The sequence below is a fragment of the Lynx canadensis genome, chromosome D4 (genome assembly GCF_007474595.2).
Source record: "Lynx canadensis isolate LIC74 chromosome D4, mLynCan4.pri.v2, whole genome shotgun sequence".
NCBI classification, from domain to species: domain Eukaryota; kingdom Metazoa; phylum Chordata; class Mammalia; order Carnivora; family Felidae; genus Lynx; species Lynx canadensis.
In genome coordinates this window covers 93,509,526-93,531,500 of record NC_044315.2, presented here as the reverse complement: position 1 = coordinate 93,531,500, position 21,975 = coordinate 93,509,526, and the positions used below count along the sequence as shown (strand labels likewise).

Here is a 21,975-nt window from a genome sequence, read left to right as displayed (position 1 = left end):
CCGCATCCCACCCCATCCCACCCACAGCTGCGTGTGTGTGTGTGTGTGTGTGTGTGTGTGTGCGCGCGCGCGCGCACACGTGTGCACGCGCACTCTAATGCTGACCAAGAGGCCTCTGAGCTGGTCCCAGAAGCAGTCCCCATAGATAGGCCCAGTGCATGACCAAGCATGTTTCAGCCCCTGGGTGCACATTGCCAAGCAGTGCTTCCCATAGGCACCCCCAGGTTTTAACGTTTGCCAGTGCAGTAGATTTGTTCTGATTGTCTTTGCTAGAAGTGTCTGCGTATCTGTTAGCCATTCACGCTTCCTCTGAGAACTCTGTTCTTGTCCTTTGCCAGTCTTCCCATTGGGCTGCAGGTGAGTTTCTTTCCATTTTAATACATACTTTATAGACCAATGTCCTGGTGTGCTTGCAAACGTAGCACAGCGTTCTTCAGTTCTGAGGGCTGATCAGTTCCTTACAGGACTTTTAACCCAAATAACTGCTACCCTGTGTTTGTCATTGTGGCACACGCCTCCTTCCTCCTGAATTTAAAGAGGCATACACACCTGGAACAGATGTGGAGCCCCAGGACACAGTGAGGAGGTGCGAGCAGTGCCTCCCACAACACCTGTGCTGGGGGTGCCCTGTGGGGTGGAGTCCCTCACGCTTCCCCCCTGCTCTGGCCGAATGAGGCGCGCAGGGCCTCCTGAGCACTATACATACACCCCACCCCCCAGCCCTGCTGGTGCTGCTGGCCTCTCTCCCGTGGGCCCTGGAGAAGGTGCCTGGCTCAGCACCTCCTGGTTCCAAGGACATCCCTTTCAGAGTGAGCTGGAGGAGGGGCGGGGTGGGGGGGGGGGGCTCGGAAACATTAAAACCTCTTAGGAGTATCCCCCCTTAGGGGGTACTCTCCAAAGTTTTGTCTCCTGCCTGTGGAGCCAGACCTGTGCTCACACCTGGCAAATTAAAGTCAGAGATGCCGTCCAGCCTCAAGGTCAAGGGAGACCCAGACTCTCTTCTCTAGAAAAGATCGGGATAGGGGCGCCTGGGTGGCGCAGTCGGTTAAGCGTCCGACTTCAGCCAGGTCACGATCTCACAGTCCGTGAGTTCGAGCCCCGCGTCAGGCTCTGGGCTGATGGCTCGGAGCCTGGAGCCTGTTTCCGATTCTGTGTCTCCCTCTCTCTCTGCCCCTCCCCCGTTCATGCTCTGTCTCTCTCTGTCCCAAAAATAAAAATAAACGTTGAAAAAAAAAAAAAATTTAAAAAAAATTGAAAAGATCAGGATAATGCAGAGGAGCAGTCCAAGCCCACTGTGTGCACTTTCCACCTGGAAACCTCTGAGGCCTGGCGTCTGGCCTCAGACCCTTCCTGACAGGAGGGTGGGTAGACACACAGACCCCACCCCTGCTCACCCCGGCATGGGGAGTCGCCACCTCGCTCTGAGGGTGTCCTGCTCACCCCCAGACTTGGCCTGCCCCGAGTGATGCGGCACAATCCGAGCACCCTCTGGTGCCGTGCTTTTGCTTGAAAGCTGAGCCAGTCAGCCTGGAGAATGGGGTGATTTACCTAACATTGCCTGATGGAAGGCAAGACCCAGGCTACTTCCTGTGGGACTAGGACAGTGAGGTGGCCCAGAGCTGACCCAGACTTGGACCTGGTTTGTAGGCCAGGATGATGTGACCAATGGCATTTAAAAATTTTTTTTTTTCTCATAAGTTTATTTAGTTTGAGAGAGAGCGAACACACGTCTGTGCATGGGAGCAGGGAAGGGTCAGAGAGAGAATCCCAAGCAGGCTCTGCACCATCGTTGCAGAGCCTGACATGGGGCTCAGTCCCATGAACTGCCAGATCATGACCTGAGCTGAAAAACCAAGAGCCAGAAGCTTGACCGACTGAGCCACCCAGGCGCCACGATCAACAGCATTTTCAATGAAAATTTAGTTTTCGTCAAAATAATACTTAGTTTATAGCCATGTGGCCATTGCCTTGAGGCCATCGTCTGCTGTCTCGCCCGGGACCAAACCCAGAGACATCCCAGAGAAGATCACTTGGAGCATAGTCATCTCTCTGCTCATCTGCATTTCTCAACAGCATAGCCATTCTGTTCTTTCAGTTTTAGATTATTGAGCTCCTAACCCGTCCCCCCACCATACACACAGTTTATCTGTCTGTGCTTCATTCATCTGTCATCGGCATCTGTACATCTATCCATCACCTGTCTTCTGTCTGTCTCCCTCCTCACCACTCAGTTCCCAGTGTGGTTCCCATGCCAGTCAAGCTAGTTGTCACCATTTCTATTACTATGACGTGGTGCTTATTCAGGGCTCAGTCACACCACATTGCATAGTACGGCTGTATTTCCTTCCTTGGAGTTAATAATTGTTGCAATTGCCATTTTCTGTTTCCTGGGTGTCGTTAATTGGTGCCCAGACACTGCTCTGGAGCATCAGCCTCCTGTCAGCTTGCTCGCCATCTCGGGTGGCCTCTGCTTCACCGTGTGTGGGAGCCACCCCCTCCAGGTCTCCCAGCGCCTCTGGGCTCTGCCCGTAACGTTGTCTTGGAGTTTCCCTTAACTGTTATCCTGGGAACTTCTTGGTCTCTCTCCCACATTCAACTCCATTTCCTGGAGTCCATGCCTTCCTCTTTCTTGACGTATTCCTGATTTGGGTAGCGTTCATACTCTAGACACTTCCTTAAGAGAAGACATCTGGGAAGTAAAAGTTTTAAGACTCTGTGTAGCAGAAAATGTCCTTGATGACAGTCTGGGTGTGGAATCCAACATGGAAGTAATTTTCCCTGAGAATTTCTAAGGGGGTGCTGCCATTGTCTTTCTAGCTTCCAGTGTCGCTGTTGAGATGCCCAGTCCCACTTTATTTGTGAGGTCTGCTTCCCCTCTGGAAGCCATGGGGGGAGTCTTTTCATTTCGGTCCTTGAAGGGACTTGGTGTGCCTTGGGGGCAGTGTGTTCATCCACTGGGCTGGGTGGGCCCCAGCAGGCCCTTCCAAATTTGGAAATCGTGAACTTCAGCTCTGGGGCGTATTTTATGTTCTCCCACTCTGTCCTCTCTTCCAGGAGCTCCTGATGATCAGAAGCCAGGTCTTCCCTCTCCCTCATTTTCCATCCCTGCCTTTTTGTTCTACTTTCTAGATGGTTTTTCTCAGATGGATCTTCTAATTGCTCTATTCTGCTAAAATATTTCTAATGTCTCAGTGCTTTCTTCATAGTTTTCTCTCCTTCTTCCACTAGTGGAATACTGAATTTCTCTGAGAATATTCATGCAGGTGTTCCACTGGCTTCCTTAGCTTTTCTGTTTGTACTGGCTTGTGTCGCACGCTGGGCCCAGCGTGTGAGGTTGTCCGTGTGCTCCAGGCCACATCGGCAGCACTGCTAAGCGTATTCCGTGGTCTGCCACGCTTTGCTTACCCCGCTCCTCCTGTTGATGGGCACTTGGGTTATTTTTTCGCTTGGGTTGTTATGGAGAAAACAGCTATAACTGTTCTTGTACAAACCTTTTTGTGCATGTATGTTCTTTTCTCTCGGGCAAATACCTAGGAGTGGAGCTACCTGGTCATGGGGGACATTGTGCCGTTTTACACCCCCCACCAACAGTGTTTGAAGTTCAGGTTCCCACATTTTTGCCAACCCTTGGTATTAACCTCATTTTGAATTGTTCTAAAGGGTGTGTGGGGGCATCTGGTGATCTCCCTGGGGCCTAATGAGGTCACGTGCTCGCTGGCCCTTTGTGTATCTCATTTTGTAAAGTAGTGTTTACATTCTTATCCATGTTTAACTGGTGGTTTGTCTTTTGTTATTGATTCAGAGGAATTATTTATATAATCTGAATACAAGTCTTTTGCCAGATAATATCTAGTAGTAATTCTGTCTCTCAATCTTTGACTTTTCGTTTTCTCAATGGTATTTTTCGATGAATAGTTTTTAATTTTTATGAGGCGTGATTTTCCATTTTTTATGGTTACTGCTTCTGGTCTGCTGGGCTTCTGAGAGTTCTTGTCTATCCTAAGGTCACAAAGGCATTCTGCCTTCTTCTAGAAGCTCTGTGACTCCAGCTTGTGCATTCAGGTCTGTGAACCACCTGACGCGTCTTGTGCCGGTCAAGGCTCTGTTCTCCTCATGTGGTCATCCAGCTGAGCCAGCACCTTTGGTTGTAGACTGTCCCTCCCCCGTGGCTGCTGTGTCCCCCACCAGAGCATGTGGGCTGCGTCGTGTCTGTCCTTCACGACACCACTGCCACAGCTTTATGGTAAATCTTAACATCAGACACTGCAAATTCCTGAGTTCTGTTTTTTTCAAAATGGCTTTTGGCCCTTCTAGGTCCTTTGCTTTTCCATATAAATTTAAAAAAAAATTTTTTTTTCAACGTTTATTTATTTTTGGGACAGAGAGAGACAGAGCATGAATGGGGGAGGGGCAGAGAGAGAGGGAGACACAGAATCGGAAACAGGCTCCAGGCTCCGAGCCATCAGCCCAGAGCCTGACGCGGGGCTCGAACTCACGGACCGCGAGATCGTGACCTGGCTGAAGTCGGACGCTTAACCGACTGCGCCACCCAGGCGCCCCCCATATAAATTTTTAGAATCAGCTAAGTATCTTACGGGATTTTTTTCCTGTTGTAAATGTTTTCTTTTAAATTTCACTTTCAAAGCGTTTGTTGCCAGTATATAGAACTACAACTGATATTTGTAAATTGATGCTCTGTATCTTATAGCCGTGCTAAATTCACTTATTCTAATGACTTTTTTATTTTTATTTTTGCATTTCCTATATACATAGTTATATCTTCTTTGCAGTACAGTGTCGAGTGGAAGTGGGGCACACATGTCTTGTCCTGTCGCCCATGGGAGGCAGAGCATTCACTGTCATCATTGAGTGTCATCTCGGCTGTGGTGTCTGTGGTGCCCTGTGTCAGATGGAGGAAGCGCCCTTCTTTTCTTAGTTTCCTGAGTGTGTATCATGGATGGTTGTTATTGTGTTTCTGTCGAGACGATCGTGTAATTTTTCTCCTTTATTCTGTTAATGTGGTGAATTGCATTGATCTTTAAATAAAAACTGATGTCTTCTGAGGGTAGCCCTGTTGGCCCATGACGTGTTGCCCACTGCTGGACTCCCTTTGAATCTGTGTGAGGTTGGGCTGCACGTGGGTGTGCTTGCTGGCTTCAGAGTGGAGTTGGGAAGTGCCTCTTCTTTTCCTATTCTCTGGGAAGTTTTATGTGAAATTTGTGTTACTCTTCCTTATACGTTCAGTAGCACTCACTAGTAAAACCATCTGGACATACGGTCTTCTTTGTGGAGATTTAAAAAGGAAAGGTTCGGTTATATTGATGGTTATAGTACAATTCAGATTCTCTTGTCAGTTTGGCACAGTATGTCGTTCTAGGAATATGTCCATTTTATCTGAATTTTCCTACTTAGGCACGAGGTTCACACCTACTTCTCACTTTTGTAACTGAAGCATCTCTGCAGATGCGCCCTTTCTCACTCCTGACACCCCCTCCCTGCCTTTCCTTTTCTCGCAGGAGGGGCCGGGAGTTGGTCCTCTCCGAGCACCATTTGTTAGCTTTGTTGGTCCTCTCTACTGAGTCTTTTGTTTTTCTGCCTCATCAATTTCTGCTCTTACCTTTGTTTTTTCCGTAATTTGACTTGTTTGATTTAAACTGTTCTTTTTTTCCTAAGTTAGGGGTTGTAGATGTTGTGTTGTGACCTCAGGACGGAGAGGCCAGCCCTCCTGGGCTGCACCAGACCACCCTCTGTCCAGACGTTTCCGCCCATCCCCTTCTCTTTCTGGACTCCTCTGCCGGATCCCACACATGCTCTAGGCTCCCATACGTCTGTTCTAAGGAGCGGTCTCCATGTCCGTTCTGGGGTGTCCTGGGACTCAGGATTTTCTTGTGCCATCTCCATGCTTCATGGGTCTCCAGTGAGCCTGGTCTGCTGCTTAACCTGCTGAGTGAGGTCTTTATCTCAGACGCTGTATTTTCCACTTGTAAAGTGGTGGTTGGCTCTATCCTATAGTTTCCAGTTCTGTGCCAAATTATCAATCTTGTCTTCAATTTCTTGAAAATTTTTTAGCCTGATACCTGAATATTTAATTTTTTTGTGGTGATATTAAATTTTGTTTTAATTGTGTTAAAATAAGCATGTGGGGCGCCTGCATGGCTCAGTCGGCTAAGCGTCCGACTTCAGCTCAGGTCACGATCTCGCCGTCCGTGGGTTCAAGCCCCACGTCGGGCTCTGTGCTGACAGCTCAGAGCCTGGAGCCTGCTTCAGAGTCTGTGTCTCCCTCTCTGACCCTCCCCTGCTTGTTCTCTCTCTCTCTCTTTCTCAAAAATGAATACACATTAAAAAAAATTAAATATGCATGCCACAAAATTTCCCACTATAAATATTTTTGAATGTGAAATTTAGCTGCATGAAGTACATTCACGATATTGTGCAACCATCACTACTCAGCTCTGGACCGTTTCCATCTTCCCAAACTGAACCTCTGTCCCTGTTACACCCTAGCCTGCCCCCACACCCCCCACCCCCAGTCCCCAGCCTCCGCTCTCTGTATCTGTGATCTTGACCCCTCCAGGTCCCTCATGTGAGGAGAGACCTTGTCCTTCTGTGTCTGGCTTCATTCACTTAGCGCAGGGTCCTCAAGTTCATCCATGTGTTAGAATTTTCTTCCTTCTTAAGGCCAAGCAACATCCCTTGTACGTGCATGCCACACTTTGCTTACTCCCTCACCCATCACACACGTAGGCTGCTTGCCGCTTTTGGCCCCTGGGACTCTAATCATGGTGGTTGTAGAGCCTGCGTTGTGTCTGCTTCACAACTGCTGAGGCTCTGAGAGACATCCCGGTAATGGCCGCAGCCCCTCTTTGAGGCCATGTCTTTGAGGCAGGCACTGAGGAGGAGGAGGTAGATGGGGATGACTGTCTCTGGGTCCTTTTGCCAGCACACGGCAGGTGCTGTTCCTGGCAACAGTGCTTACTTCTGCTCTGTGCTCCTGCTTGATGTAGAGGCTGTGCCCAGGTTGGCATCATCCGGGCCCTGACGGAGTGTGGCATCCCTGTGGACATGGTTGGAGGGACGTCCATCGGGGCCTTCATGGGCGCCCTATACTCCGAGGAACGGAACTACAGCCAGATACGGATCCGGGCCAAGCAGTGGGCTGAGGTGAGGGGTCTCTGCCCTCCCTGGAGCTCAGCACCAGGTCCCTGTGGTGCTGTGGAGGGCGGGAGGGCATTGGGACCTTTGGCCCCTGATCACACTCTGCAGGGCTCTGGCCTCAGATTGGGGTTTACAGGATGGTGAGGGAATGGGGAGCACAAAAGAGATAAGGACATCAGTGTTGGGAGGTTTGGCTCTGGTTGGTGCCTGGTCTTAATTTATAAAGGTGACTGAAGACAACACAGAGAGGTCAGCACCACCGGAAGAAAAGTTTAATGTTACCTGTAGTTGCCCACCCTACAGGACCACATGGGAGCACCCATGCCTGCGAGGCAGCGGAGAGGAGCAGGGGGAAGGCTGAGGCCAGAGCCTTTATGGGGGTTTCTGTGGGAAAGGCAAGGGAGGGCAGGGTAAACAGCTTCGGGTGGGCTTTTGGAATAATTCCAGTGGGCTTGCCGTGTAGGGGCCGTCCCCAGTTGTCTGGTGCCTGGGCCTGGGTTGATTCAGGCGGAGGATTATTGACCTGGTGTGAGAGTGTGACATAGAAAGGGGGCCGGGGCGTGTGTGCTCTGGATCGCTCGGTTTGCAGGAGAGACGCTCCCAGCGGGCGAGGCTTCTGCTGTCTCTAAGGATTGGCTAGCCCTGCGAGGGGACAGCCTCTCCCCGGGTCTGTGAGACCCCCACATGCCAGGGCATCAGGAAGATAGAAAATAAGAAAAAATTGCTAATAGCTGGCCGGGTGATGAATGCAGGCCAAAAAGCCCGCACTATAAGCGAGCTCGCTGCAGCAGCTCCCGTGGGCAGACTGGAGCCTGGTGGGGAGGCCGACTCACCCCTGTCCTGAAGGTACAGATGCCGTTTGCCCTTGTCACAGTTCCACATGCTTTCCTGGGGCGGCACAGAGCCCCATGAGTGGAGTCAAAAGTGTTCAAGTTCTCCTTTTAAAAAAGAAAAGAAAATTGTTCATCTTCTATGGCAGAAGGTATCAGAGAAGGCTATCTGCCCCATCCATGTGGCCCCAACTCTGTTCCAGAGAGCCCTCTTTCCCTGAAATGAGGCACCCCAGACACCCCTCAGTGGGCCGCTCCAAGGAGAGGTCCAGGAGCAAACACAGCTCGTCACTAAGGATGGCCTCTGAGAACAGTGGGTGTGGGCACAGTGTGCTTCAGCCTCAGTTGAGGGTCTGCTCACAGGCCAGGAGGACACCTCCCTTCCCCACCTCTGCTGGCCCAGTGCAGGTGTGGGACTGGCCAGGGAGCTTTGGGCTTGATGCCCCTGTCGTCCTCGGTGAGCAATGGGCTGTGGGACTCTGCACGGCAGGGCAGAATGGATCCCATCCAGGATGGCCTCTGTCCTGCCTGTCTGTGTGGGCCCTTGGCCTCCTGCCGTGCTGAGGGGATGTGACTGTGGGGGCCGCCAGGCTTGACTCTGCAGGCTCTCTGGTGCTAGGCAGGGGCTTCTTCAGGAGTGAGGCCTTGCTAACCAGGGAGGACCCTGGGGTGTCCTGTGCTTCTGGGTCCCTTTCCTCTAGGAGCACACGGGTTCCCTCTGTTTGAACTCTGTTCATCTCAGTGTGAACACACTGGGGGGCAGCTCCCCCTCACCTGGGGGCCCACCCCTTGTGTGGCCTCTGTTTTAGGCTTTTCCATCTGTTTCTGTCCACACAGAGGCAGGGAGGACCTTTCCTCTCTATCCCTGACTCTTAAGAAGGTAGATAACCTTGAACCCAGGCATTCTTGGGGCAAGGCCAGTGCTGCCTGGTCAGTCACGTGTCCTCCTCGCAGGTCTAAGAGGCCCACGTCCTCACTGAGGAAGGATGAGCTTCAGTCCCACAAGAGAGGGAGGGTGGGGGGCCTTCAGCAGAGAGGACCCTCAACAGGGCCCTGTTTCCGGGACCCTGTTGTAGGGCCTGCCATGCTGGAATGTGAGGGTCAACCCTGAGCATTCTAGGGCAGGGTGGCTCCCCCTCCTGGAGAAATCTTGACGGGTCGGGTGTTACTGCCTTTGGGGACCTCAGGGGGTAGCGGTCCCTGCCACTCACCTGCCAGCGTGGGTCCTGGATGGAGCTTCGTCCTCAGCTCGGCCTCCTGAGCAGGTGCCAGCAGGCACCCTCACGGGACCTCTAGGCCCTGCTGCTCAGGCCCCGGAATTCTCTCCTCCTGGGGGACTCCTCAGGATGCTTCCCAGACACCCTTGTTCTGTTTGCAGGAAGCACAGACGTGTGCTGTGTCCCTGCTCCCTTTTCTGGATTTGGGCTCCTGGCTGGGTCCTGTGGGATCCCCTTGCCACCCACGCCAGCAGGTGGGGGCGGGGTGTGAGCCCCTCATCCTCTGCAGGGGTGTCACGTGTGCCCCATCCACTCAGGACATGACGTCGATGGTGAAGACTGTGCTGGACCTGACCTACCCCATCACCTCCATGTTCTCGGGGGCCGGCTTCAATAGCAGCATCTGTAGCGTCTTCAAGGACCGGCAGATCGAGGTGCCCCCCAAAGCAGGGACCACCCTGGGGTGCCTCAGCTGGAGCCTACGGCCAGCCTGAGCCTGACTTGTGTCCGGGTGCTTGACGTCCTCCTCATCCCCTCAAGCCCCTGGGCCTACAGGGTCAGGGAGCTGGCCGTCAGGGAGGATGTCCTAAGTCCTGCCCCCCCCCCCCCCGCCCTTGCAGGACCTATGGATCCCCTACTTTACCATCACCACAGACATCACAGCCTCTGCTATGCGGGTCCACACGGACGGTGAGCACCTCCTCCTTGGGTGCCCCTTGATACGGGCTCAGGCATGCACAGGGCACAGCCCCCCACTCAGGGCAGAGTGGTCAGGGGAGGGACATTGAAAGAGCACCTCCAGGGGGGGCGGGTTGCAGGTAGAGGGCGTGGCAGCTCCTTGAACTGGACGAAGCACCAAGATGACCTGGAGGAGGCAAGACACTCAGGGAGATCTGAACACAGAGGTGATCCTGCTGTGAGCATGAAGGAAACGGGGAGGGACGTAACCAAGAGCCTAAAAACACTGAGAAGTCCAAACTGGACACAGAAAGGTGGAGAAAACTTTGTGAACTGGGAGCAGAGAGGAGTGGGGTGAAGGGCCTGCTTGGGCCGTGGGGTGTAATGAAGGGCACATGCAGGGCATGTGTTTTTATGAGTTCGAATCGGGAGGTAGTGGTAGACTGCTCGGGCTGGGGACCACGAGAAGGCTGATGCATGGGTGGCAGCTGAGGGCCCTTTTCCTGGGCAGAGCGGTTTGTGAGCTGATGGCATGTGTCTCTCTGGAGGTGAGTGGGACGACGTGGCTCACACAGTGGAACGTGGAAAGACTGCAGAGCCAGCCTGGCCTCCCTTGTGGAGGAGAAAGAACAGGAGGGGTGTCTGTCTTCAGGCCTGCGGCCATCCGCCAGAGCCAGACGTGCAGACTTCAGGACCCAAACGCTAGCAGGGCTCTGAGCTGAGGGTCCAGGGCAGGAACCCACCGTGGGCAGTGTGAAGCTCCCCTGCCACAGGCCCTGGTGACCTCTCCCCCAGCCCCCCGACTCTCCCCCAGGCTCCCTGTGGAGGTACGTGCGTGCCAGCATGTCTCTGTCAGGCTACCTGCCTCCCCTCTGCGACCCCAAAGACGGACACCTGCTGATGGACGGGGGCTACATCAACAACCTCCCAGGTGCTGCAGTGGGTGGGGAGGGGCTGCCCCCACCCCTGCCTCAGCCCCCTCCACTCCCGGGAAGGCCAGTGGCACGTTTTCCTCAGTGTTCCCTGGAGCAGGGGGTGGGGGGTTATAGGTGCTCCCGGAGTCCGGGGAACACGTCCAGGCACACACACAGACGCACGCCCTCGTGCACACTAGCTCGGGCACCGTGTGCTCCCAGCATATGGCCCTGTTTGTCGGCTCAGCAGCACTCAGAACAAGGGCCAAGTAGAGGAGCTGAGAGCAATTATGTCCCATCTGTGCCCACAGTCAGAACTAACAGCCAGAAAGTGCCAGGTCTGTTGTGGGTGAGGCCCCTCCCCTGGGCACACCTGTCACCTGTTGGACAGTTCTGTGCACTAGGCTGCCTCTCTACAGGCCCAAGGGGGAGACCCTCTGGCTCCCAGTGCTGTGCAGGCTCTCTCCCCGTCCCTCCCAAGCCCTGTTCCCACCCGGGGCTCTATGTGCCTGTCCTGGGTGGTGACCAAGGCTGTCTTCTCCCCAGCGGATGTGGCCAGGTCTATGGGGGCAAAGGTGGTGATTGCCATTGATGTGGGCAGCCAGGATGAGACGGACCTCACCAACTATGGCGACGCGCTGTCTGGGTGGTGGCTGCTGTGGAAGCGCTGGAACCCCTTGGCCACAAAAGTCAAGGTGGGGGGCATAGCTCTGCACAGTGCCCAGGTCATCAGGTGCTCCTCTGTAGCTTCCCTTGAAGTCTCTCCACACTCTCATACCACTGGCCCCAAGATGGGCGGTGTGCTGCTGCCCAAATGCTTCCTGTGGGCGGGGGAGGGTTGTAGTGCATTCCAGGCCCCGAGGCCAACGGAGCTTGCTCACTGTCCTTGCCAAGGATCCTGCCTGGACCAGCTCTGGGGAAAGGGGACAGGCCCAGAGGCTCCACACGCTGTCAGGATTCATCTCCAGGACCCCTGGCTGGGCACCTGCCCTCCCAGGCCTAGCAGGGATGTGTTTCCCCTTGGGGAGGGGAGGGAGAGGGTCAGGGCACAAGACCCAGGCAGCTGTGCCCGCATGGGGCCATGTGGGGACCGCAGAGCCTTGCTCAGGTGCTCTGATGGCAGCAGGTGTTGAACATGGCGGAGATCCAGACACGCCTGGCCTACGTGTGCTGCGTCCGGCAGCTGGAGATGGTGAAGAACAGTGAGTACTGTGAGTACCTGCGCCCCCCCATCGACAGCTACGGTACTCTGGACTTTGGCAAATTCAACGAGATTTGCGTGAGTGCAGCTGGGGTGCGGAGGGTCGGCGGGGTCCAGTGTCTGCCTGCCCCCTCCCCAGCCTCCCTGCCCTCACTTCTGAGAGCTTAGAAGTGGGGGCTCCTGGTGTGTGTGCAGGAAGTGGGGTATCAGCACGGGCGGACAGTGTTTGACATCTGGGGTCGAAGTGGTGTGCTGGAAAAGATGCTACAGGACCGGCAGGGAACGAGCAAGATGAAGGCGTGTGATGTGAGTGCCAGAGCTCGCACCCTCCTTCCCTTCCCGCCTCAGTGGGCCCGAGAGGTGCAGAACTCCCTGCACTCTGCAGGACCGTGGCACACCCCCTCAGCTGCTCCGGGGCCAGAAGGCAGGGCAGGGGTGTGACCCCATGGGGGTGAACTCTTGGCCTCTGCCTCAGCATCCCCTCTTTTTGCCCCACTCTGGCTCTCTACTCTTCTGGTACTCACGGTTGAAGGGGATGGGGGCTTGCTTAGGCCCCTGCCCCAACTCCAGGGGTTCACTTGGGCACCTTGGCAAACTAGGGCCATAGAGGGTCACAGAGATGTCTCTTCCACCTCGGCCCTTCAGGTCCTCACCTGCCCCAATGCCTCCTTCACGGACCTTGCTGAGATTGTGTCACGCATTGAGCCTGCCAAAGTAGCCACAGTGGACGGTGAGTTGGCCGCCCGGGACATGCACAGCCGCAGGGGGGGGGTGGCAACATCTCCTTCTGACCCTTGGTGTGCCCAGCAAGCCGCCCTGGTCACCGGGCTCCCTCTAGCAGCCCCTGGACCTGATGAGCCTGATGAGTGGCCGGTAGGGGCTTGTGCCACCGTGGCATGGCCCCTGCTCTTGAGAGGGGACCAACACGGCCCTCCCTTCCGCCCAGACGAGTCTGACTACCAGACGGAGTATGAGGAGGAGCTGCCAGATGGCTCCAAGGACACGTATGCTGACTTCCAGAGCGCCCCGGCCCACTTGGGCTCCGACTCGGTGAGCTGCCTAGACCTGCCTGTGGTGCCCCTCAGCTGAGGCAGCTCCGAGGGCTCCAAGCAGGCCAGCTGCTCACTCCCTGCTGCCCTGCAGCGCAGAGCCACAGAGACCTGGCCCTGGGTCAGCCCTTTGGGCTCACCCCCACCTGCACGGTGTGCGGTTTGATTCTAGGAGGACGAACCCTCACTTCGGCATCGGTACCCCAGTCTGGCTTCCCCAAACTGCCCTGCTGTTGACATGCTGACGAAGATGGGTGGAACCCCTCACTCTGATGCACCCTAGAGTCCGCCTCTGCTGGTGGCCTTTCTCAGAGACCGGGCTCCTAGAGTTCCTGGGGGCTCTTCCCCACCGGGCTGGGGCCCAGTGCCCTGTGCACCATGGGTCCAGCTTCATCTGTGCCGGACCCAACCTGTATGTGTTTGGGGTGGGGGGTGGGGGGCGGCGGGGGCAGGTCTCTGACAGCTGCTGGTGGAGCACTCGGTCCTGGCACCCCTGCACACACAGCAGTCCTAGGGGCTCCTTGAGGCCTCTGAGAGATGTTGGAGCCCCTGAAGCATCAGGGCCTGATGTGCCAATAAAGGTAGATCTGCTTGTGCGTGGACACGTCCGTTTGCCAACGTCCCCGTGGCACGATGCGCCTGACCGGAGCCAGAGAGCAGCCTCCGGCTGCACCACTGATCTGCCGTGAGGGCCACGTCCCCGAGGCCAGGTTGGGTGTGAAGTCGTCATGTAGGGACCCCAGGCACCCCTCTGCTGGGGCTTGAGACCGCAGGGCAACAACTAGCCAGGCAGGCAGGGCGCCCAGGGTCTGGCGTGGAGCCAATGGGCCCCCGAACCAAGAATGAGCCCCCTCCAGATCTCTCCCGCGGGCGTCTTCCCACGCAGTACACGAGCCGCGCTCCGAGGTTGTACGCCGCCCACACTTTCTCAGATCGTTAAACGGCGCCCGGGAGTCCTTTTGTAGAAAAGGAGAGAGCGCTCTGGCGCTGTCACTTTGGGGTCCGCAACCCGTGCAGACCTGTGAGGGGCACCGAGAACCCTGACCCGAGGGCCCAGGACCTTGCAGTCGGGTGACCGCTGGCCTCAGTTTCTCCGCACCCCGTCCCAACCCCGCCCCCTCGCCCGGCACGGTGGGCGGAGCCACCGCCCCGGTCCCCTCCTGACGACCCGGCCAGGCCCCGACGTCACGGGCACCCGCCCCCAGGCCTGACGTCGCGGTGGGCGGAGCCCCTGGCCTCGCCCCGTCCGTGACGTCGCGGTGGGCGGAGCCCCCGCCCCCGGCCCCTGCCGCGCTCTCCCGGTGCGGCGGGACTCGCGGAGGGCCCAGCGCGGGCCATGCGGGGCCCGAGCCCGAGTCCCGGCGTGGCGCGGCTCCCCCGGCGGAGGCGGCGGGCGCGGGGCGCGCTCTGAGGCCGGGGGATGCGCCGCCGCCGCCGCGACCATGGGCGCCGCCGCCTCCCGGAGGAGGGCGCTGAGGAGCGAGGCCATGTCCTCGGTGGCGGCCAAAGTGCGGTGAGTGCGGCGGGGCCGGCCGCCGGGGCTCAGCGCCCGCCCCCGGCCCCCTCCCCCGTGGCGGGGCTTCTCGCCGAGTCTCCCTCCCCCGCTCCCACCCCCACCTTGTGCGGCTCCCCTCCCGGAGACAGCTGCGGCTGAGATGCCCGACCTCACGACCCCCCCCCCGCCCCCCCCCCCAACACACACACACAGTGACGGGGGCTGGACAGAAAGCAGGCCAGGGCCCCGGCCACGTTGCACTGGGACCCAAGGCCCCCGGAACTGCGACCTGCTAGCCCTGGGCTTTCTGGGGTGGGAGGGCACTGTCTGCCATGGGTGACCCCGGCCCCTCCCTTACCGGTGCCCAAGGTCTGGGTGGGGGTGGGGACCCCAGGCTCCCATCTGAGCAGAGTCCAGAGTGGTCTGTGTGCACTGACAGCGCACCCCGCTGTCCACCCTTCAGAGCAGCCCGAGCATTTGGCGAGTACCTGTCCCAGAGTCACCCTGAGAATCGGAACGGTGCAGGTAGGGGCATTCGAAGAGGTACCGGGGCGGGGTCGGTTCGCAGCCCCACCGCACCCCCACGACCTAGGGATGCTGTCCCCTGCTCCAGCAGCCCAGGCCCGGCCCGCAGGCTGTGGAGACTGTGGGGTGTGAGCGGGCAGCAGCTGCTCTGCTGGGCTGGCTTCCTCACGCCCCCTGCCCTCCCTGGCCCAGAGCCCCAGAAGGAGCTTGGAGTCACTCATCACCATGGCACCCACCCAGCCTGGGCCGTTGGCATGGCAACAGGCCTCCTGGCACCCCCAGGGCTGGCACCGCTGTCTCTGGGGGCCAGCTGGTGGGGGGGAGGGGAGAAATTGGCACTGGGCACACGAGTGCAGTGGCAGGCTGGGAGGTGGCCTGTTTATTCCTGTCCACCCCCCACCTTCACTCACAGGTAGTCTAGCCTGTCGCCCCCACGCACGCACACCCAGAGCTCAGGGCCCAGGTAGGAGGAGGGTGGGAGCCTCTAAGAGGAGTGCGCAGCTTGCAAACACCTTTTCTGGAGATACCAGGGGCTTAGGATGTGGTCACCGGGGCTGGGGGGGGGGGCAGGCTCTGCCTGCCCCCCCCCCCATCTGAGCCAGGCATTCGCTGGGTGTTCTTTGCCCTCACGGCACCAGGAGAAGGGGGGGCAGGAGGGCCAGGAGGGCTTCAGTTCACCTGCTGCCTCTCTCCCAGACCACCTGCTGGCTGATGCCTACTCTGGCCACGACGGGTCCCCCGAGATGCAGCCAGCCCCCCAGAACAAGCGCCGCCTCTCCCTCGTCTCCAACGGCCGCTATGAGGGCAGTCTCTCAGAGGAGGTCATCGGTGGAAAACCGACCGCTGAGGGCCCCCAGCCCCGCGTGTACACCATCTCCGGGGAGCCTGCCCTGCTGCCCAGTCCCGAGGCCGAGGCCATCGAGCTGGCTGTGGTGAAGGGGCGGCGGCAGCGGGAGCGGCACCCCCACCACCACAGCCAGCCCCTGCGTGCCAGCCCAGGGGGCAGCCGCGAGGACGTCAGCAGGCCCTGCCAGAGCTGGGCAGGCAGCCGCCAGGGCTCCAAGGAATGTCCCGGGTGCGCCCAGCTGGCCCCTGGTCCCAGCCCTTCCCCTCGGGCCTTTGCGCTGGACCAGCCACCTCTGCCGGAGGCCACCAGCCGCCGCAAGAAGCTGGAGAGGATGTACAGTGTCGATCGTGTGTCTGGTGAGGGGCTCGTTGAGGAATGGGCAGGCTGTGGGGCAGGGTGGTAAGCTGAGCCTTGGACAGGTGGAGGGTGCCCAGGTCGTGGCATGCAGGTAGCCTCCTGCTGCTATCTCCCATGCCACACGTCAGCCCTCGTAGTTGGTTTTGGCCCTGCCAGCACCAAATCAATCAAGGAGTGCTTCCCGGAGGAGGGGGGGCGGGGGGCAGGAGAATCTTAAAGATTGAGCAGGCAGAAAACATGGCTTAATTAGAAGATGGGTCTGCCTTTGGGAAATCCTGGGAAATAGTCCCTGCCCTGGGTCCCAGCAAATGGAGTTCTCATTCACCCCAGGAAGCACATATCTATCTGGGGCCTGGCCAGCCCATTGGGAGCCTCCCAAGGATTGTTGAGCTGTGTGGGTGGCTGGTGAGCCCTGAAGGCCTACTATGTCTAGAAGAGGCCTCTCTGGGACACTTAAGCAGCCCCATGCCTCTTGAATCTGAGGGCACTTCTAAAAAGCAGAGTCCTTACTAGCTGAGCACCCACATCGTCCCAGGACACCCCCTGGGCTTCCAAGTCAACAACCTGCTTGGGCATCGGGGCACAGGCCCGAGGTGTGGGCAGTTCAGCTCCATGACCTCACACTCCTCTGATGAACACAGCTCAGGGGCTGGGGTGGGGGTCAGGGCAACTCTCAGGGGGGTAGAGCAAACTTTCATCCACCTTGTCTCGGAGCTGGAGGGGGCAGCCCTCAGCAAGACCATCTCCATGCTGCCTGAGGGCTCCGCCTCACTCTCCTGGCAGGGTCCAAGGGAGTGGAGTGTGCAGGATGCAGACAAAGGGAGGCTGCAACCATTGTCCCTGCCCTGCTTCTCTCCGAAGGGGAACAAAGTGAACCCTTTTCTCTGGGCACCCTGGACACAGGCTGTGCTTTCAAAGGACCGCTCTTCAACTGTAGGCCACCAAAGGGAGAGCTAAGCAAAGACAAACTGTCACGAAGCCGCTGAGCTGTCTTGGCTCGAACAGCTAAGCGGGCACATGTTGCCTTACGGCCTGTGCCAGCCTCCGCCCACCTGGGAGAGGGTTAGGGGACCCTGGTGCCTTTCCTCCACTGGCTTTGGCAGAAGCATTGCCTTCCCTGGCAGAAGGGGGTAAAGGCTTTAGGAACTCCCAGGCCACCCTAGCCACTTCCTTTGTCTTCCAGATGACGTCCCCATCCGTACCTGGTTCCCCAAGGAAAACCTCTTCAGCTTCCAGACAGCAACCACAACTATGCAAGCGTGAGTCGTGTACCTGATACGTGCCCGCTGTGAGGGGTGGTGCTCAGGAACTACTGCCAGACCCTCTCCTGCCCTCGGGGCCCACCTGGGTGGCTATTTCTGAGCGACCCCACATGCCCATGTCCCACCAGGGCTGCCAGATGTGACATCAGTCTCGAGGAAGGCAGCGCTGGCCGCTCTTCCCCCCCACTCCCACCCTCCACTGCCCCTCCCATGCCCCCTCCCTTCCCACTCCTCCCTTGCCCACTGCCCTGCCCTCTATCTCCTAGCCCTCCCCTGTCCCTCATGGTCCTCTGCGGACCTGGCCCGGGGCTGAGGCTGATGTAGTCACCACTCGGGTGGTTCTTCCAGGCCACGGCCCCACCTCAGCTTCCCAAACAGCAGCTTACTTGCGTACTCTGTGTGAGCCTCAAGGGATCACAAGTCAGGAGTCCCTTGCAGGGGCCTGCTCTTCTCTACCTGTGACACATATCTGGGTTTGTTTTCTGATATAGCGTTCCTTCCCGGGAGGCACCCTTTGCTGCAGTGTCCCCCACACTGAGGAAGCTTCCGCCCCTCGTGCTACCCTGGGGAACCCACCCCTGCCCTCAGGCTGGCTGGGGACTGCCATCTTTGCTGCCAGGCCCAGGCCCAGCAGAAACAGGCCTCTGTGCGAGCCCAACCACATCACAGCACTTGGTGGCACGGGCCAGTGACCTCAGTGTCCGCTGCCCTTTCATGGGCTTACCACAGCACTGCTAGTGCCTTGCTAGTGCCTGGAGTGCCTGTGAGGAACCCCTGGAGTCCATGACAAGAAGGGAAACGACTGGGAATTTACAAGCTGAGGGGGTCGTGGCTTACTATGTCTTCTTTCTTACGCTGCCCCTTCCCGCTGCACCTCCAGCATCTCGTAAGTACTCTGCGGGACCCTGAGCCTAAGGGCATGGTGGTTGTCCCTGGGGGACCCCCCACCCCCCACCCCCAAATAGGTTTGGACAGGCCAGGGACCTGGGCCTTGACTGTGAGGGAGTGCTGTGTCCCAGCACCAAGGCCACAGCAGGGCCTGCCAAGAGCCGGGCCGAGGACAGGGTGAGGCAGGCCAGGACCCTTCTGCCCGGCCCTGCGCTCTGGATGCCCCTCCAGGCCCTGTGCTCACGCTTCTGTCCCCACGTCTCGGTCCCTCCTACCTACCTGCGGCCAAGGGCAGTGCTGACTCGTGGTGGTTTCCCAGGGTGTTCAGGGGCTACGCGGAGAGGAAGCGCCGGAAACGGGAGAATGATTCCGCGTCTGTAATCCAGAGGTAGGGCCTGCCAGCCACTCGCCACCAGAGTCCGTCTCTTGTCTGTGCTGGTCTGGCCTGGGCCCACTGGGCCCTCGCAGACCTGATGGGGGAAGGGCGGTGGCGACCACTGGCCTGGCCCTGCTCTGGGGACGCTGCAGGCAGGAGAGGTCATGTGACCTGGGCTCCCCAGGCCTGTGTTTTGGTGTGTTTTGGGGGTACGTTGCCAGTTGAACTGCAGCCAGCTAGCCCACCCGTGTCTCTTTCTGGCCCTTGAACCCCAGAGCTGTGGGGTCAGCAGCAAAGCTTACGCTCCCCATGCCCCACCTCAGAGACGTGACCAGAAACCTTGTCCATCTTGGACACTGGACCCTGGCGGGGCACAGATTTGGGGGCAAAGACCTGTCTCTGAGGTGGCCCAGGGACAGAAGGGCAGGGGAGGGAGTGTCTGCAGGCCCCAAACCTACCTGGGGTCGGTGCGGACAGTTGCGCTTCCCTGGCCCGAGAGCACAGGAAGCAGGAGCCCTTGACCACCTGGAAGAGGGGGGGGCTGATGGGGCCCAGAGTATGCCTGGGCCCAAAGAGGGAATTATCGGTGGGCAGTGGAGGTGGGTGCCTGAATGCTGGGGAGCCACCAAGGGAGTGGTCCTGCATGGGGAGGGGGGGGACGGGGACGGGGAAGAGGGGGGTGACCGCAAGAGAAGGCGTGATCACTGTGCCTCTGTCCTGGCAGCAAAGGGGAGCCCTGGAAAGGTGTCAGCAGGAGAGGGACTGGGTGGACGGTGGGTGAGTGGGAGAGCGTAGGGGCGCCAGGAGGGCATTTATCACCTAAAAGGGCGAAGGCAGGCCATGTCAGGTCCGGCTGCTGGGGGAAGAGTGGCGAGCAGGAAGCATGGGGGATCCGTCCGCCTCCCACCCCCCTTTCGCGGTCCTCACCAGCCACCGGTGTTTCTTCCCCAGGAACTTCCGCAAACACCTGCGCATGGTCGGCAGCCGGAGGGTGAAGGCCCAGAGTAAGACCCTGGGCGGGAGGGCGAGGGGGTGGCGCTGCTCTTGGCCGGCTGGGGCTTCGCAGGCTGCTCGCTGCACCGGAAAGACCCAAGTTCCCAGATCCCCATTCCAACCCCACGGCCTTCTTCCTACCGCCCCAGGCCCGCCAAGAAACCCTTGACTCTGGCCCCGCCCCTAGTCCTGCTGAGGACTCCCTGACTCAGGCTCCGCCTCAGGTCCAGCACGCAACCCCACCTCAGAACGCCTGGCTCTGCCCCTAGCCCCCCCTCCTGGCTCAGACCTCGCCCCAGAACCGTTCGCCCCGCCCCAGGCTCCGCCCCCCCAGCCCCTCCCCCCAGAACACCTGGCTCAGGCCCCGCCCCTGGCCCCCGGCTCAGAACCTCTGGTTCTGGCCTCGCCCAGGCTCCGCCCCCACCTCCACCCCAGAACACTTGGCTCCAGCTCCGCCCCCCCGTCCCCCCCCCCCCCGCCAGCGGAACCGATGGCTTTGCCCAGGCTCCGCCCCTAACCCCGCCTCAGAACCTCTGGCTCTGGCCCCGCCCCGCCCCAGGTCCCACACGCCACTCTTGTCCCCTCGCCCCAATTGGCGTCATTAGGCACCACCCCCTAGTCCTGCCCCACCTGACTCGGTCCCGGGTGGCCCAACTGATGTCCTCCGACCTCCCCGCCGTCAGGAGCTCGAGGACTCTCCCCCTGGCTTTCCCAAGTCTGCAGTCCCTTGTGTCTGGAGTCCCCTCAGGCTGTGCCCCTCCCGCCCCCGCCCGCTGACGCGGCTTTGCTCTCACTGCAGCGTTCGCCGAGCGGCGCGAGCGGAGCTTCAGCCGGTCCTGGAGCGACCCCACCCCCATGAAAGCCGACACTTCCCACGACTCCCGAGACAGTAGGTGCCCGGCGCAGGCCGGCCCACCTGCCTCAGAGGTTCCCCTAGTCCCCCAGTCCCCGCGCTCCGCAGGGCGGGCCTCCTGCCTGGGCAGCTAGGCTTCCGCGCTTCTGCTCTCTGAGCCTCAGTTTACCCATCTGTGAGGCGGGGGCGCCTGGCACCTCCGGCCTCGTGGGCAGGGTTAACTAACGGCTACGGCAGTGTTGGGCGGGGGCGCGTGTGTGCTTCACCGACTCTAGAGGTCTGAGAGGCTGCAGTGCCCTGGCTGGAGCTGACCCTTGCACGGAGGTCAACAGCGCAGCAGCTCTGGTGGCAGCGGCCAGTCTCGCCAGGCTGGTGGTGGCCAGTGTTGGTCTCTGTCACCCACCCTGGGTTTCTCGCCGGCCTGGAGGGCCCTCCAGGACCATTTATCGCGGGTTCTGTCTGCCACCCGTGTCTGTGGACCACGGCTGGGGCTGGAGGTGGTCCACAGTCCTGGTGACCCATCCTGCCCCTCAGGTAGTGACCTGCAGAGCTCACACTGCACCCTGGGCGAGGCCTTTGAGGATCTGGACTGGGAGACCGAGAAGGGCTTGGAGGCGGTGGCCTGTGACACAGAGGGCTTTGTGCCCCCCAAGGTCATGGTGAGGTCGGGCCGTCTTTATGCTATTCCTATTCCAGCCTGTCCTGGGCTGGAGGGGGGAGGTCCCTTTTCCTCCAGGAGCCCAATGGCTCTGCCTGGAGATGATGCGGCCACTACAGGCTGCCTAGCAGTGGGGGACAACCTCATGGGGCCTCCCACTGCCCGTTGGCTCCAAGGTGGCTGGGCCCTGAGCAGCTCCCCGTGCTGTCTCCAGCTCATCTCCTCCAAGGTGCCCAAAGCCGAGTACATCCCGACTATCATCCGCAGAGATGACCCGTCCATCATCCCCATCCTCTATGTGAGTGACCCTCCCCCGGCCCCTGGTTCTGGGTTGGACTGCTGCCCAAGAGGGACTCTGAGAGTGTGGCCCGTGTCTGTTTCAGGACCACGAGCATGCAACTTTTGAGGACATCCTGGGTATGTGTCCTCCAATCCCCTGTCTTCTGATCCTGGGTCTGGGGGCTTACCTATGGGCCACGGGGGGCTTTGGAGGGCCGTGCTCACACTCCTCCCTCCATAGAGGAAATAGAGAAAAAGCTGAACATCTATCACAAAGGGGCCAAGATCTGGAAGATGCTGATTTTCTGCCAGGTAGGACTCCGTCCCTTTCTGCCGTGGGGGTGGGGGGTATTGAGAATGCAGGCTTCGTGCAGACGTGTGTGAGTGCGTGCATGTAT

At 58.9% G+C, this 21,975-nt stretch overlaps 2 protein-coding genes across 4 annotated transcripts in view; both read left to right on the top strand.

The window, feature by feature from the left end:
- PNPLA7 (patatin like phospholipase domain containing 7) overlaps positions 1–13,646 on the top strand; it is a 66,165-nt gene extending 52,519 nt beyond the window's left edge. For 2 of the 3 annotated variants that reach the window (XM_032595694.1, XM_030293371.1), the window contains 10 exons: positions 7,005–7,161; positions 9,520–9,636; positions 9,823–9,892; positions 10,695–10,811; positions 11,341–11,489; positions 11,921–12,073; positions 12,191–12,301; positions 12,641–12,725; positions 12,942–13,045; positions 13,217–13,646. In XM_032595694.1, coding sequence (XP_032451585.1) covers positions 7,005–7,161; positions 9,520–9,636; positions 9,823–9,892; positions 10,695–10,811; positions 11,341–11,489; positions 11,921–12,073; positions 12,191–12,301; positions 12,641–12,725; positions 12,942–13,045; positions 13,217–13,327 — 1,174 coding nt within the window. In that variant the 3' untranslated portion in view covers positions 13,328–13,646. The other variant, XM_032595695.1, reaches the window with a different exon arrangement.
- Positions 13,647–14,448: 802 nt separating this feature from the next.
- On the top strand, positions 14,449–21,961 carry NSMF (NMDA receptor synaptonuclear signaling and neuronal migration factor). Its single transcript, XM_030292879.1, has 12 exons — positions 14,449–14,557; positions 15,003–15,064; positions 15,761–16,267; positions 17,452–17,527; positions 18,411–18,416; positions 18,738–18,806; positions 19,746–19,798; positions 20,587–20,676; positions 21,175–21,299; positions 21,513–21,596; positions 21,682–21,715; positions 21,819–21,961. Exons 1-12 carry the CDS (start codon positions 14,487–14,489, stop codon positions 21,959–21,961), a joined length of 1,320 nt encoding a protein of 439 aa, XP_030148739.1. The 5' UTR covers positions 14,449–14,486.
- The last annotated feature ends 14 nt before the right edge of the window (positions 21,962–21,975 follow it).